At 41.4% G+C, this 13,552-nt stretch overlaps 1 protein-coding gene across 9 annotated transcripts in view; it reads right to left on the bottom strand.

Annotated features, from left to right (window-relative positions):
* The window catches only part of PROX1 (prospero homeobox 1), a 60,176-nt gene that overhangs the window by 36,221 nt on the left and 10,403 nt on the right, over window positions 1-13,552 (bottom strand). For all 9 annotated transcript variants that reach the window (XM_070768592.1, XM_070768594.1, XM_070768595.1 and 6 more), the window contains exons 2-3: window positions 8,617-10,410; window positions 1,649-1,754 (exon numbers count right to left, since the gene is read on the bottom strand). In XM_070768592.1, coding sequence (XP_070624693.1) covers window positions 1,649-1,754; window positions 8,617-10,343 — 1,833 coding nt within the window. In that variant the 5' untranslated portion in view covers window positions 10,344-10,410. The remainder of the gene's footprint in view (window positions 1-1,648; window positions 1,755-8,616; window positions 10,411-13,552) is intronic.

Consider the following 13,552-nt stretch of genomic DNA (forward strand, 5'->3'; position numbering starts at 1 on the left):
ACAGGTGACTGATCCCTATGTATGCAGTTTGTAAAGCTCTTTGGACTTTTTCTGGCTGCAGGGTGCTATCTAGACAACATAAAGCACTGTTTTATTATATCACAACACTGCAGATCACTGTACCAAGAGGAGTGATGGAGTGAACATGGACACCTACACACACACACACACATATACACATGTACACAGTAACAATTTTCTCCCTGTGCTCCATGTTCCCCTCCTAGAACTAAAGTATTGGGAGGATTCCTGGAAGAACTAAGCTCTAGAAACTGGTCGCTCCTCAGCCAATTGGCAAAAGCCCTTCAATCTGTCAGCTTCCGATGGTACCCCACCAAGGTCCAAACCCCATCCCAGCCCACTCTGGCCCTCGACCTTTCTTTGCCTAAAGATGCTTAACCAGCGGTTCAAGATCCTGCCTGTTTCTGCCTTCCCATGCTGCCCAGTTTGCTGGCACGGAATGAGGAGGAAACATGCCTTCCACTTAAGGAGCTCGGCCAGGGAAGGAGAGAGATAAAAGGCTGAAGTTGCTACACAATTCAAAAGCAAACAGGACGGAAAACAGAACTTTTCTTTCAAGGCCAAGTAAAACATGGGTGAAGCAGAGTCTGCAATGGGTCAGCCTGCAAAAGGGGGCCAGTGATGCAACTCAGGCATCGGGTACAAAACCCACCGCAGAGAGAGGGGAGCATTGGAGAAGGCAGTACGTTTTGGCAGATCATGGCTTCTCCATGGCAGAGATAAGAACTTTACACACGGCGGGTGGGCAGGGGAGGGTCGGGGGGAAGAGTACCCAGCCCTAATAAACTAATCTCAGCTAATGTAATGTTTATCGAGTTCCTTGGATAATGATACCATGCGTGTCATTACCATCATCAAAACCCAATCTCTGTTTTAAAAAGTTACAGATGATTAACACAACATCAAGTTGTTGCAAACAATTACTTAAAACCCCCACACAGACACAGACGCGGGCGCGTGCACACACACACACGCACACACACAGAACCAGGAGGTCCCCATATTCTGTAGAATGAGGGAGGCTGCAGCTGTAGGCTGACAGCTTTCATATCCTCATTTGAATAATGTGTCCTGAATCTGTCACTTTATTCATTCTCCTTATGCTCAGTGTACTCTACATCAACAACAAATTAAGTTGTAAATAAGAGACAATCATCACTTTTGTTTTTAAGCAGCTACTGCAGAGAGAATTTCAATGTACGCTCCTTTCGACAGGGGGGAGAAAGAGGTGCTAGAGTTTGCTTTCCGAAGCACAAATATGGGGAAACTACCAGAAACAAAAACAGAAACAGTTCACTGTGGCCAAGGGGAAGGAAAAAAATTCTCTAAAGCGCATCCCTCCAGGACCAGCTGAAATTTCTTCCAAGGAGTTACTCAGACACAAAAAGACAGAGGAGAAGTTTCCGGGACTAGAAGGAAAATCTGTGCGCTCAGTCCTTTGGTCTTAGTACACAAGGAGCCTCCGTGCTTGGCACAGCTTTGGACCGAGGGACAAGTGCATTAAATCAATTACAACACAGGTGTATTCACCAAACCGCCCCACACTCATCCTCATTAACTTCCAAGTGTTCAAATGACTACCTCGTGCACAGAAATTGAAAACATTAATACTGAAAAACATCCTTACCTTTACATCAGAGAAGTAGGTCTTCAGCATGTTGGAGCTGGGATAACGGGTATAAAAGAACATGAGCTTTGCTTTTTTCAAGTGATTGGGTGACAATCCTTCCTGCATGTAGGATGCAGTTGGTTAAGGAGATAATTTCTTGAAACACAAGTACCTACCATTCCCTCCCCCCTGCCAGGAGTCTGGAGGCCCAACCAGTAGCCATGGGAATTCTGGAAGATAAACGACTCTGGCCATGGAATCCATCACTAACTTGCTGTTGCTGGCTCAGAATGGCCATTGCTGGTCAGAAATTGCCAAACATAATGGTGAGGATGCACGATTTAGTTGTGGGATCTTGGTGACTTCCTGGTGAGGATGGCAAAACATTTATTCCCCGTTTGAGGTCCTTAGGCTATCTATATGTTCACTTGTTGCTAAGGAGACAAATGCGCCCAACAGGTATTGCACAACTCTTATCATGAGAGTTTTTTTCTTCTTTGCATTACAGTTCTGTTTGTTCTTCTCTTTGCTCTCTGCAGTTGACATCCAATTATTATACTAATGTAAGTGAAAATACAAAATGCATTATTTTGATCACTGTTAGGCAAGCTTCACATTTTACCTTTTAGTGCTAATATAAGGGAGCATCTTGACTCACTTTCTTCCTATCTTATTATTATATCTTGTTAATTGTTTCCTTTTCAATAATAGCTAAAACTTGGGAGGGGTAGTTTGGGCACTGAGAGAACAGGGAGGGGGTGTCGCTTTTGTTAAAGCGAGGATCCAAAACCAGATACAATTTGCCTCTCCTGGATTTATAGTTAACTCCTTGGAGAGTGGCACAGTGGTTGGGGCTAACAAATCAATAAATGTGGGTTAGCAGATCAATAAATGGCCACTTACCCAAAATAAGAAGGCCTATTTATCTGGAAACATCATTACCTTTTAGATCTGTAAACAGCAGCAACTAAAACAGTTCCCAAGAGAATGTGAGGCTAACCATAACAATCCCGGCTTCCTGATTCTCCCCCAGATTCTTGGCACTCCTCAGCACACTCGGAGCGGGGATGGCTCTGGTCACATCTGTGCCGCAGCCTGGCCCTGCCATTTCCTCAGCAAATTAATGGCTTTATAATTTATCAGAAATGAAGACGCACGTGGAGAAAATCAATGTGGTCCCCCACAAGGTCAATTAAGGGTCCTTCCTAGAAGCTTCTCTAAGGATTTTCTCTTAAAAGAGTCTGGGAAAAAAAATAAATAAATAGGGAAAAAGAAGAAAAGAAAATGTGCATGTGTGGTTGTATGCACACACGCACAAGCACACACATGCTTGGCTAACACGCTCCACAACCATTTCACACCACAGGAAGCAAGGACAAATAAACACAGATATTTAAGAAAGGTAAAGGTTTCTAAATGACCTCCATCAAGTGCAGCGTGACCAACCTCAGGAACAGAGAGGGAAACCTGGAAGTTCCTAGAGAAGCGTAATCGAATTAATATTGATAAGCTCTTGTCTACGTATAACAGGGGGCTTAACCAAATATAATGCCGAGAATTTGATCAATTAGCATTCCCCTTAGTATCATGCAATTTGAAAAAGATCACCTTGGTCTGCGAATTGAAAAGTTAATGCCTTTTGTTTCCACTGAAAATAAACACTAAACACTGAAGAAAGAAATTTTGATGTGAGATCTGTAAGCCAAAGCAGCTTAACTGAACTTGTGTTTTTGTTTGAGATCCTTAATGATTACAAAGACGATAATTTATGACTGACATACTTCTTGTGCCAAGGAAAGAGCTGAAAGGCCCTCCAGTAACCTCCATTAGACCGAGAGAGGGGACTAAAGGAGCCCGGCACACTTCAGGACCATCTGTCCAAATGGATAAGTGAAATAATAGTTGCAAGCTGTCTCCTATTGCCTCGTGATAAGAGTTTTAGGCAAGTCCAAACTTCAACAAACATGCTCAGATCTGGGTTCTAATCTGTTCTTTCAGACCGGCTACATTCAAACAACTTGGTACATTTAATTATTAGCGGGGAAAAGTCCCAAATCTTTTCAAATTTGGTCTCATACAAATCAAACTGCTTTGCTGTGGCTTTCAGAGATTTCTTGAGCCACCAAAACTTCCTGGAGCTTTCAATGTCTTTAAATTATGCTAAGATGTTTTCATCATTTTTATTAAAAAAAAAAAAACCAAAACAAAAGAGCAAAGTATCCATCTTCTTTTGATTGGGATTTAGAGGCTTTTTATTTCATGACAAAATCATCCTAATTTGAATTTCTCAAGTCCATTTTTTTTTTTTTTTGCTTTAAAATGCTTCCTGTTGGAAATACTTGGAATTGATCAGTGGCAACAGAACACAGAATGCATCTTTATATCTTGCTCATCATGTAATGAAGATAAAATTCCCATAAAATATATGTTTCTAATAAACTATTAAAAATAGCTAATGAAAGATTTAAAAGCCAACAGTTAGATAATCCTTTCTTTTCCTTCTCAAAATAAATCTGAACTGACCAATTGGTTAATTTCCCTTTTAAGTGCTTGTGCTGAAAAGCAACTGTTCTTCCAAGAAAGCACTAGCTGTTTCCAGGATACTTACACACGCACAATGACTCATGATGGAATAGATTCAGTAAACATACAGCTGTACTGAACACGAGCTAAGCTCCATTCAAGGCCAGGAAAGAAAATGAGCACAAATAAATATTAAGGAGGTAAAGGGGGGGCGGGGTGAGGGGGGATGGAGCGCAAACAAGATCTGTCCCGGCAGCTCATGTGGCTTTGCCTCAATTCTCTTAGCCATAGCTTTGTGAAGACAGATGACATTCAATTCTATGTATAATGCAAAATAGACAATAACTGCTGAAACTTGAGACAGCTGCCAGGTGTAAAAAAAAAAAAAAAAAAAAAAGGAAAAGAAAAGAAAAAGAAAAAAAAAAGAAGAAAAGATGATAAATCCATAAATTAATGAAAGACATCTGCTGGGGAATATAAAAGATCAGAGAAGTAGGGGACTGCAGCTGAACCTAAAACGGTGTTCAAACAACCTGAGAATGTAAGTGTTGTCTGTTTACCAAGCACGGTACAACCTCACCTAAACAACAGCCACAGGAGGAGCAGTGGAGGCAGCAAAAAGGCAAATGGGAGGATAAGAGGCTGTGAAGCCTGCAGGAAGAAAATTCTTTCTTTCCCCAACTGAATCCTGAATCGTGCCTAGAGATTTTACGTGCTGCAGGGCCAACCAAATAGACCGGGAGTACTAATTCTCAAACGTTTTTAAAATCTGGAGGATTTTAGCTTTCTCCTTAAGCTCTGATTTGCTATGTTTCTAAGAGACTTTTCCCCTTAGACACCTTAAATGGGCAGAAAAGATCTAAATTCTCACATGTCATAAAGAGACAGAGCCAGTTGTGGCTCCACCAGAAGTTTAACATAATCAATGGGATGTGTAGTTTATGGAATTTTTTTTTTAATGTACTTACTTCATAATCAGAGGGAGGGAGAAGAGAGGAACCCAGGGTGTTCCAGTCTTTAATAGTCATGTTTCCCTACAGATAATACACCTAACAGAACTAACTCCTGTGGCCCCACATGACTTCCAAAATAGTAAAAAATCAACTTCTATGGATTCATTCATATTTTAGAAATTCACTTTGAATTCAGGTCTTCTGGGTGGATTTTTAGCTTCAAATCATCAAGCCATTTTTCTTTTTGAACCTCAAGTATTTTTTAACATTCCCCCTAAAAGCCCACCAGGGAAAGCTGGCTGCTGGGGTGCAGAGGCCCAGTTTCTTCACCTGCATGTCTTAACCGCGCCTGGAACATGGCTCTTGTGCTTTACTTGGCTGCATGCAAATGTTTGAGGCCCGAACAAGGCTATTTTTCTTGAGATGCAAAGAGGATGCATGACAAGGAACATCAGGAGGAAAAACAATTGGCTGGCTGTTTCTTTTGGAATTTGAATAAAACTTAATATTTGATTAAATAGATTCATTTGCAAAGACACTGAACAAATTTTTATATCCAAGACATGAGCTTTTGGGGCAGGTGCACTGACATTCAGTTTACCATGCACACATTCACTATTGCCCTTCTATCAGAAAAGATACCAAGGTAGTGCATTCCATGATATAGAACATATACGCTTTATGTGCGGGACTTGGAATGGATTTATCTGATAAGCTGGTGTCCTTGATAGTTCTTATCCTGGCTCCTTTGTTCAAAGAAACAGATGATGCCTTTGGGGTGGGAAAGAATCGTTCCCTAAGTATTCAATTATCCGTTACAGTTTGGAAAGCCATGAACTAAAGAGAAAAGCAATAATGGAAATCATGAAGATACCATTTCATCCCATTTCTCCTCATTTCGATTGAGCTTTTCAAAGAATAACTGCATAACAGGTTCAGATATGGCCTTGTCTACCTAAATTGAAGTCCACTCACTTGCTGTGATTCCTAGAGATTTCTTTGAACTAAAAGCTTGAGAATTTTGCCTAGGCATCATCATCAAGAAAGTCAAGGGAAGAACTCATTGCCACACAAGGTCAGAGACGAGAGAAAAGGACATCCAGTCTCCCAACAAACACTCCTGTTCTCACTGCCTTCAGAACTGTGTAGACTCCAGAAAATGGTACTCACCTATCTTTTTCCTGAGAAACAATATAGCAAAGAGATAAATGGTTAACAGGGCGAGGTTGTGGAGGGGAAAAGAGAAAGAAACAGAAGCTGGAAGGACAGCAGGAAGGAAATGTAATCATTAATTGCAGGAAGACGCCAAAACTATTTAGCGACACACAAGAAATAACTCCAGGTGTAAGCAACTAGTATTTCATAGGAACACAGGTGTTTCCAAACCATCCCTGTTGAGCAGAATCTTCTACCATAAGAGAAAGAAGTTATTCATTCCTTTGAAGAAGCAGCAACTAAATTCTCTTTAAAGCCTTTGATATGTATAGAAAGAAAAGGAAGTTCTTCCTATTCAAATCCTCAGAATTCCTCAGGGGATTTAGAGAGGGTGAGACAGGAGCAAAAGCAACACTTTCAGCAATCCAAAGATGGTTTTCTTAGAAGATTCAACTTATTTAAAAACAACAACCAGAAACCAGCATCTTGAGTTTTAGAGTTAAGTATGGCCTTATAGGACTGAAACCTGGCTTCAATAGTCATCCAAATGGGCATGTCCCTTTCCTGTGTGTGTGTGTGTGAGACAGAGACAGTGAGGAGAGAGAGAACCCACCATCACTACAACGGGCTTCAAAATGAAGTAAGAGATCTCCGAGGAGCAATGGGGTCTGGCCCTGGACATGAGCCTGGTATGAGCCCCAGAAGAAGCTCTCCTGCAAGGTGTAAAAAAAAAAAAAAAAAAAAAAAAAAAAAATTCATGCCTGTGCCTTTGTTTGTTGCCTTTCTCATCACCAACAGCTATATTCCAATTTGACCAATGTTTGTTGCCTGCTTATGAGGTGTGTGACATGGTGCCTGGCACAGCTTTGATTCAGTACTGGTGGATTCAACCTCAGATCTCTGAAAGTTAAGATTTGTAAATCAGCAACCAAACCAAGACTCATCTGTTTACGTCTTAAGTCCTCCCATCTTTCCCTCCAGACATTATCCTCTTCTTCCTCTCTACAAAAAGAGACTCTGTGCTTAACTGCCCAAGTGGGTCTCATATGTGTATCGCACATTCACTTTATCAGAAATCTTCGCTGCTATCTTGAATAGGCTGGAAAGATGACTTTCATATCAAGGAAAACACATTTCTACCACAGCTGGGACTTTGCCCTTACATGGCAGCCTCTGGAGTGGGTTTAGATATGAAAATGCCAATCTCTAGTCATCAAGACGATTGCTCAAAACCCTCACATTAGCAACAGCCAACTTAATAGCTAAATTTTATATCCATCTGACAATTTCTTATAAAAGAAACAGGCCTCTACTTGCCCCAAATGCTACTATTCTACACCCCCAAAACATCAACAACCACACGATTTTTTAAAAATTTACTGAAAGGACCAATTTATAGAGAAAACAAAAAAACATGAGTTAAAAATAACTAGAGTTCAGGACAGGTCTAATGAAAAAATGTAACTGGCATTTCAAAAGTCAGGTTCAAAATATAAAAGAGACCTAAAAAGAGGCATTTTTAAAGTTGAATACAGCTGAGTTTTATATTTAATTGTGCTCTCTTGCTTTCCAAAATAATTTGCTTTGTGTATGTTAGGACAAAAGATTTCTGTGTATGGCTGAACAGAGGTTAATCATGCATAGAGGCAGCTGCACCAGACCCGAAGAACAGACCTTGGGTGAACGAGAGAGACGGATGTCGTCTGAATAAATTAGTACCTGTATATTTCCTTTAAAAAAAAAATCCCCCTTAAAGAATAAGGAGAGCATCTAACTCCCCATCCACATCCATCCTCTCCCACTGCAGCCTCCCACCAGCAAACTGTTCCTCCTAAGATTTAATCAGGCCTTCTTTAAACAGACCAGGAGCCTTCTAGATGGCTAAAGGGAGAATTCTTCTTACGGAATCTTGGGGATCTCGAAACTGACTTTACTCCAGTATGAGTCTTACTGTGTTAAAATCTGATGAGTGCAATATTACACTGAGATTTCCTCCCTCCCCCATCCTCTAAAAATACTCTTGAGGGAGAAAAAGAAGAAGAAGATAATACGGGAAGAAACAGCAGAAAAAAAAACACTGCTGCAAAAGCACAGATGAAATAGGAGCGCTTGGGAGCAATCAACAACTTGTGAAAGTTGCAGGGATGTTGGTTTCCTGTAAAGCTTTTGTGCAACCAGAAGCCCCACGCACGTGTTGATAAAAGCCTATGCCTCTGAACAAGAGGGCAGACTGGAGAAGACAGGAATCTACATGACTCTAAAACCCTGGGTAAACCTGACCTTGGGGGAAGACTTTTGGCTTTCGGTTTGTTTTCTCCTTGGGCTGGGGTGGGGGTGGGGTGCAAATGAAAGGATATTGCACTTCCCGAATACGGTGAGATCTCAGACATGTCTTGAAGATCGCCACACTCGGATTTGATGAGAGACAAGGAGAGCCCTTCCGCGGTGCTGGGTGGGTGTGCTGGTGAACAGGGGTGGTGGCTCAGGTGGTGGGACGACATCTTGGTCCTCAGACTCGTGGTCTCCCTAGTTAAGTCTAAGGATTCAGGAGAGGCTCGGTCTTTCCCCGAGAAGGAGCCCGTGGGAGCACCTATTGGACTCTGAAACGGGTAGGCCATCAAGGGGAGGGGGAAGGGGTGGCGGAAGGTGGACGTGGTGAAGCCCGCGGTGGCCGACAGGGGCGACTGGTGCAGGGGCTGGTGGTGGCCGCCGGCGGGGGGGCCGGAGGCAGACTGGTCCGAGGAGTTTTTGCGAACCACCAGGGGCAGGGCTTCCGTCTGGTCTGTGGAACCCGGCATCTGCACGTTGCCAAAGGTGTCCAGGGGATTCGGAATGATGACATCGCCAAAGCACTGCAGGCGCTGGTTGGCGGTGTGGAAGTTGTGGTTCTCCCCGTTGACTGCAAACCTGGCCTGGGGGATCTGCAGCGGTGGGAAGACCTGAGGAACTTGGCGGGAGGGTTTGGCCGAGAAGACTTTGACCACCGTGTCCACCACCTGCGACATGGCAGTGTTCAGTTCCTGTTTCAAGGTCTCGGCCAAGTGTTTGCCTTCAGGCTGCAGGGAGTTGGGCCCGGGGTCTCGTTCTTTGTGGCTGCCTTCTCGCTTGGGCTTGTTTTCGGCCATTTCCTGCTCCCGGATCAGGGCCCGGGCTCGGTCGATGAACTGCCCCGGGTCCAGCTCGCACATCTCATTGTCTGACCTCCCCACCGAGTCCTGGGCCCTGGCCTCCAGGATCTCGGAGCGCATGCTGTCTTCAGACAGGTTACCATCTTCATCATTTTCAGAATCGGTGCTGTCATAGATTTGGTAGAACTTTTCCTGCAGCTGGCGCAGCTGTTTCTGCATGTCCTCCAGCTGCTGCTTCAGCTGTCGGCGCTCCTCTCGCTTCTGTTCTTTGCGGGCTGAAACCAGCTGCTGGAAACTCTGCTGCTGCTGCTGGGGCAGCTTCTGCTTGCGTTTGTTTTCTCGGTAACTTTCTCGGGGACTCACAGACTGCGGGGCCATCTCTCTTTCATTTTCATTGCCCCGTAATGCCACACTGGGGGAATGGCTCATACCCCGGATTATATTCTCAACCCGGGCGCGCTTTGCTCTCAGGTGCTCGTCACATAAGCGATCCATATCAAACTGGCTCATAGTAGGCCTGCCAAAAGGGGAAAGACACTCTGGGGGGCTGTCTCTTGAAGAGTTGCTGCATATATCCTCCTGATGTACTTCGGAGCCTGTACTAGAGAGACCGCTGGCTTGGAAACTGGGCTCTGTGCCACCATTTTTGTTCATGTTATTTTTCAACAGCTGGGAAATTATAGTTGCTCCTGGAAAAGGCATCATGGCATCTTCATACGAGTTCGCCCTCTTCAGCAGCTTGCGGAGTACGTTTGACTTCTCCCCATCTGCATGCTGCACCACTGAATACTCAACATCCTGCTCGGAACCTTGGGGATTCATGGCACTAAAAAACGTGGCTCTTGCCTTAGCGAAAAATGCAGATGCTGTCCCTACCGTCCTTTTCACTCCAATGTCAACTCTTCTCCTCTTGGTTTGCCGGCTTAAGAGGGCTGTGCTGTCATGGTCAGGCATCACTGGACAGTTATTGTGCCATCTTCAAAAGCTCGTCAGCTGGGCACAGCTCAAGAATCCCGGGACCCTGGCCAACAGAACAAAAGGACTGATGAATCATTTTCTTTAAATTTCTCCAAATTTCCTGACCTCAATCCTGAATCAAATGCAAAATGCATAGGCTCTGGGATTTATGGCACATTACAATTATTGCAATTTATTATGCACTCTGCTTGAAATGAAACATTTTTAAATATTTCTGCTCCACTGGTTTAAGATGGATTAAGATTAAAAAAAAAAAAAAAAGCAAAAACTGCTTAAGCACCAGTAATATGATTCTCTTTCACAAATGCCTAAAATGATACTGTTTATCTTCAGAAGAAACAGTAGATTATAAGAACACAGCCTCTGACAACCAATTGATTAAATTTTGGGCACTGAGATTCATATTACAAAAGCAGATAAAAGTGGTCCATACTTAAGAAATAAGGTTAAATTTTGAGGATGCATGAAATCTGAATGAAAAATTCCATTTCTGCAATAGAATTATTGTGGCTTTAATGCTATTAAGGGGAAATGAGTCTAAAAAATGCAAATATTTCACATACATCCTTTATTACTGAATTTTAAAATATTTTTGTCATATGTGAAATGGGGAAGAGAACACTCCCATCAGCATCTTTCCAACACAAATGGTCAATTTAACATGGAAATAAATGCACAAATACTCATTTTACAAGTCTGCTTATTTAGCACAGATATGCGCTTTTTTTAATACTAAAAATCACATCTGAAGATGGTGTCTGTTGCTGGATTTTAATGTAAGTATGAGAATATTTATAAATTTTCATCTTGTCTTTTTGATGACTTAAATTTTAAAGTTGGATTCAGTGCAAAAGAAGGACATTATCACATTTTAGAAATCCATATGTGGAACAATAAATTGAGTTAGGCAAGGATAAATACATCATCAGTACTAGTTTTTTTTTTTTTCCTATAATCTGCCAAAATAATACTTCAAATGCCTGAAGAAACTCTTTAACATACACCACTTGTGAATCTTATTTCTTATGCCAAATTAAAACATTGAAAAAAAAGACACAGAAAAAAAAAAGACTGAAAGGAGATACATAAAGGAGAAAGAAGATAACGTCAATTAACTATGTGAGAAAGGGAAATACTGTCTCTGCATATGAACTTCCATTGTTTCTTGGGAACACAATATAAAAAAAGAATATCCTTCCTTGCATTTTATAAAAGGCACTTGACATATTTTGTGGTGTTAACCAGTGATGGCTAACCCCCAATTCTGTCTAAACGTTAAGATGTCACATCTCCTTGCTTACAATGGACGTTTTAAGAAGAAAATGAAAAAAAAATTTTTTTCACACGAGATTTATCTAATATTAAACTTCACGTTTGCTTAACAGAGCACATCTTCACAATAACAGGGTCTATTGCCAAAGGCAGCGTGCAGAGTGTTTGGAAGAGCTCCCATCTCTTTCGGTTCACCTGTAAAAACATCTACGTGCTCCCTAGGACTGCATCTGTGGCTAGTTTTAAAGAATGACTATCCATGCAAATAGGCATAATTTCAGCATGAAATAACCTGTAAAAATCAAGAAAAAGCTCAATGCTTAGATGGCAGTGTGTATTTTTTTTTAAGTGACAAAGATGTCATCCTGCAACCCTTGTTCCCAGTTTTCCTATGAAGATGCAACCTTTAAATAAAACCTGGTTCAGAGTGTCAAGAAAGCAATACGATGCTTCTTTATATGTTTTTTGGATGCTTGAGGGTAAAATAGTTTTTGTGTGCCTCAGGATGAAATTTCCTAAACTTGGAATGGAATCAGATCTTGATAACTTCAGCATTAGAGTTCAAAATTGAATTCAAGATGATTGTGACCCCTCACACATTAATAAATGAAATTGGCTTCAGGAATACAAGAATCCAATGGCAAATATTTCACTAACATGTTAGATCTGATAAATCAGGTACAGCTGTCAAGTGAGAGCAAAAGGGGGGGAAACTGAGACAAACAAGAAAAAAGATGAATTATTTTAAAGCTCAGAAAGACTCGCATATTGAGGGGGATGTTTTTTGCAAGGAGGACTCTGTGTGTATATATCAGCTTTTCAAAAAGAGAGTTCATTGCCATTCTTTAAAAATTTTACCTCTTGTCTTTTTGTGTGTAAATCATTTTCCCCTTAATAGCACCTGAAAAGCACACAGGTCTCCAATCAAAATGTCGAATAAACTTTCTGCAGTATTTTCTTCCCTTGTTCCTCCTAACATCCTATCTGGATTTTCCTCCTACCCATCCTTGTTATAGGAAGAGCATCTCTGCAAGAGAGGCTCAGAAACAACATGCTGGTCTAAGAGATGAACACAAGGTCACCCACAGCCATCCTTCCTTTCCCAGCTGCCTCTACCTCTGCGTCAACTGCACTTCCTCTCCTCTAGCCTAGGTATCAACAGCTGCATCCCCACCTCATGCCTGAGCCAAGAGGAGGGCTGTGCTCTTTCTAAGGTGGAAAGAAATGATACGCTCATCTTCAGTGGCGAATGCGTGTTAATTAAACATGATCGTTGGGTGTTATAAGAAGAAAATATCCTGTAACTTCTTTAAAATTCCCTAAACGAAACTGATTTTTGCTATTCTCTTGCAACTGGTCAGCATTCTTAGATCAAATAATAATTTGTTTCTGTTTGGGGCTAAGGGTCTTTTAGGTCTTATTGTAAAATGTACAGCTGAGACATAACAATCAGGACAAAACAAATGGGAAAACTAGGAAAAATGATATAATCCAGCAAAACAAGGCATTATATTAATAGGCGTGAATAAATAACTCTCTCCATATAGCTTTGAGCTGAATTCAAAAATGAAGGTATAGGAATCATACACATTGGAATTATAACCCATGGAGGCTATAGGCAAGATTAAATAAAATAACTAGTGACTATAGTACTTTATCAGAATCATGTTTCATAAATAGTATATATGAATATTTTACCACACAAGAAAATGCATTGTTAAATGACTATAATATAAGTTAAATCACCTGAAAATGCTTTCAAAAGTGCTTCCATGACTTCCCAGTTCAGAATTTAGAGAATGCTATGGAATGAATTTATCAGTGATATCAACCTGCCCATTAAAGATTTTTAAAAATTCCCTTATTTATTAATATATGTATTAAGCCATATGTTTCAACTACAATTATTATTG

Source organism: Bos indicus, chromosome 16, assembly GCF_029378745.1.
Source record: "Bos indicus isolate NIAB-ARS_2022 breed Sahiwal x Tharparkar chromosome 16, NIAB-ARS_B.indTharparkar_mat_pri_1.0, whole genome shotgun sequence".
In the NCBI taxonomy this organism is placed as follows: domain Eukaryota; kingdom Metazoa; phylum Chordata; class Mammalia; order Artiodactyla; family Bovidae; genus Bos; species Bos indicus.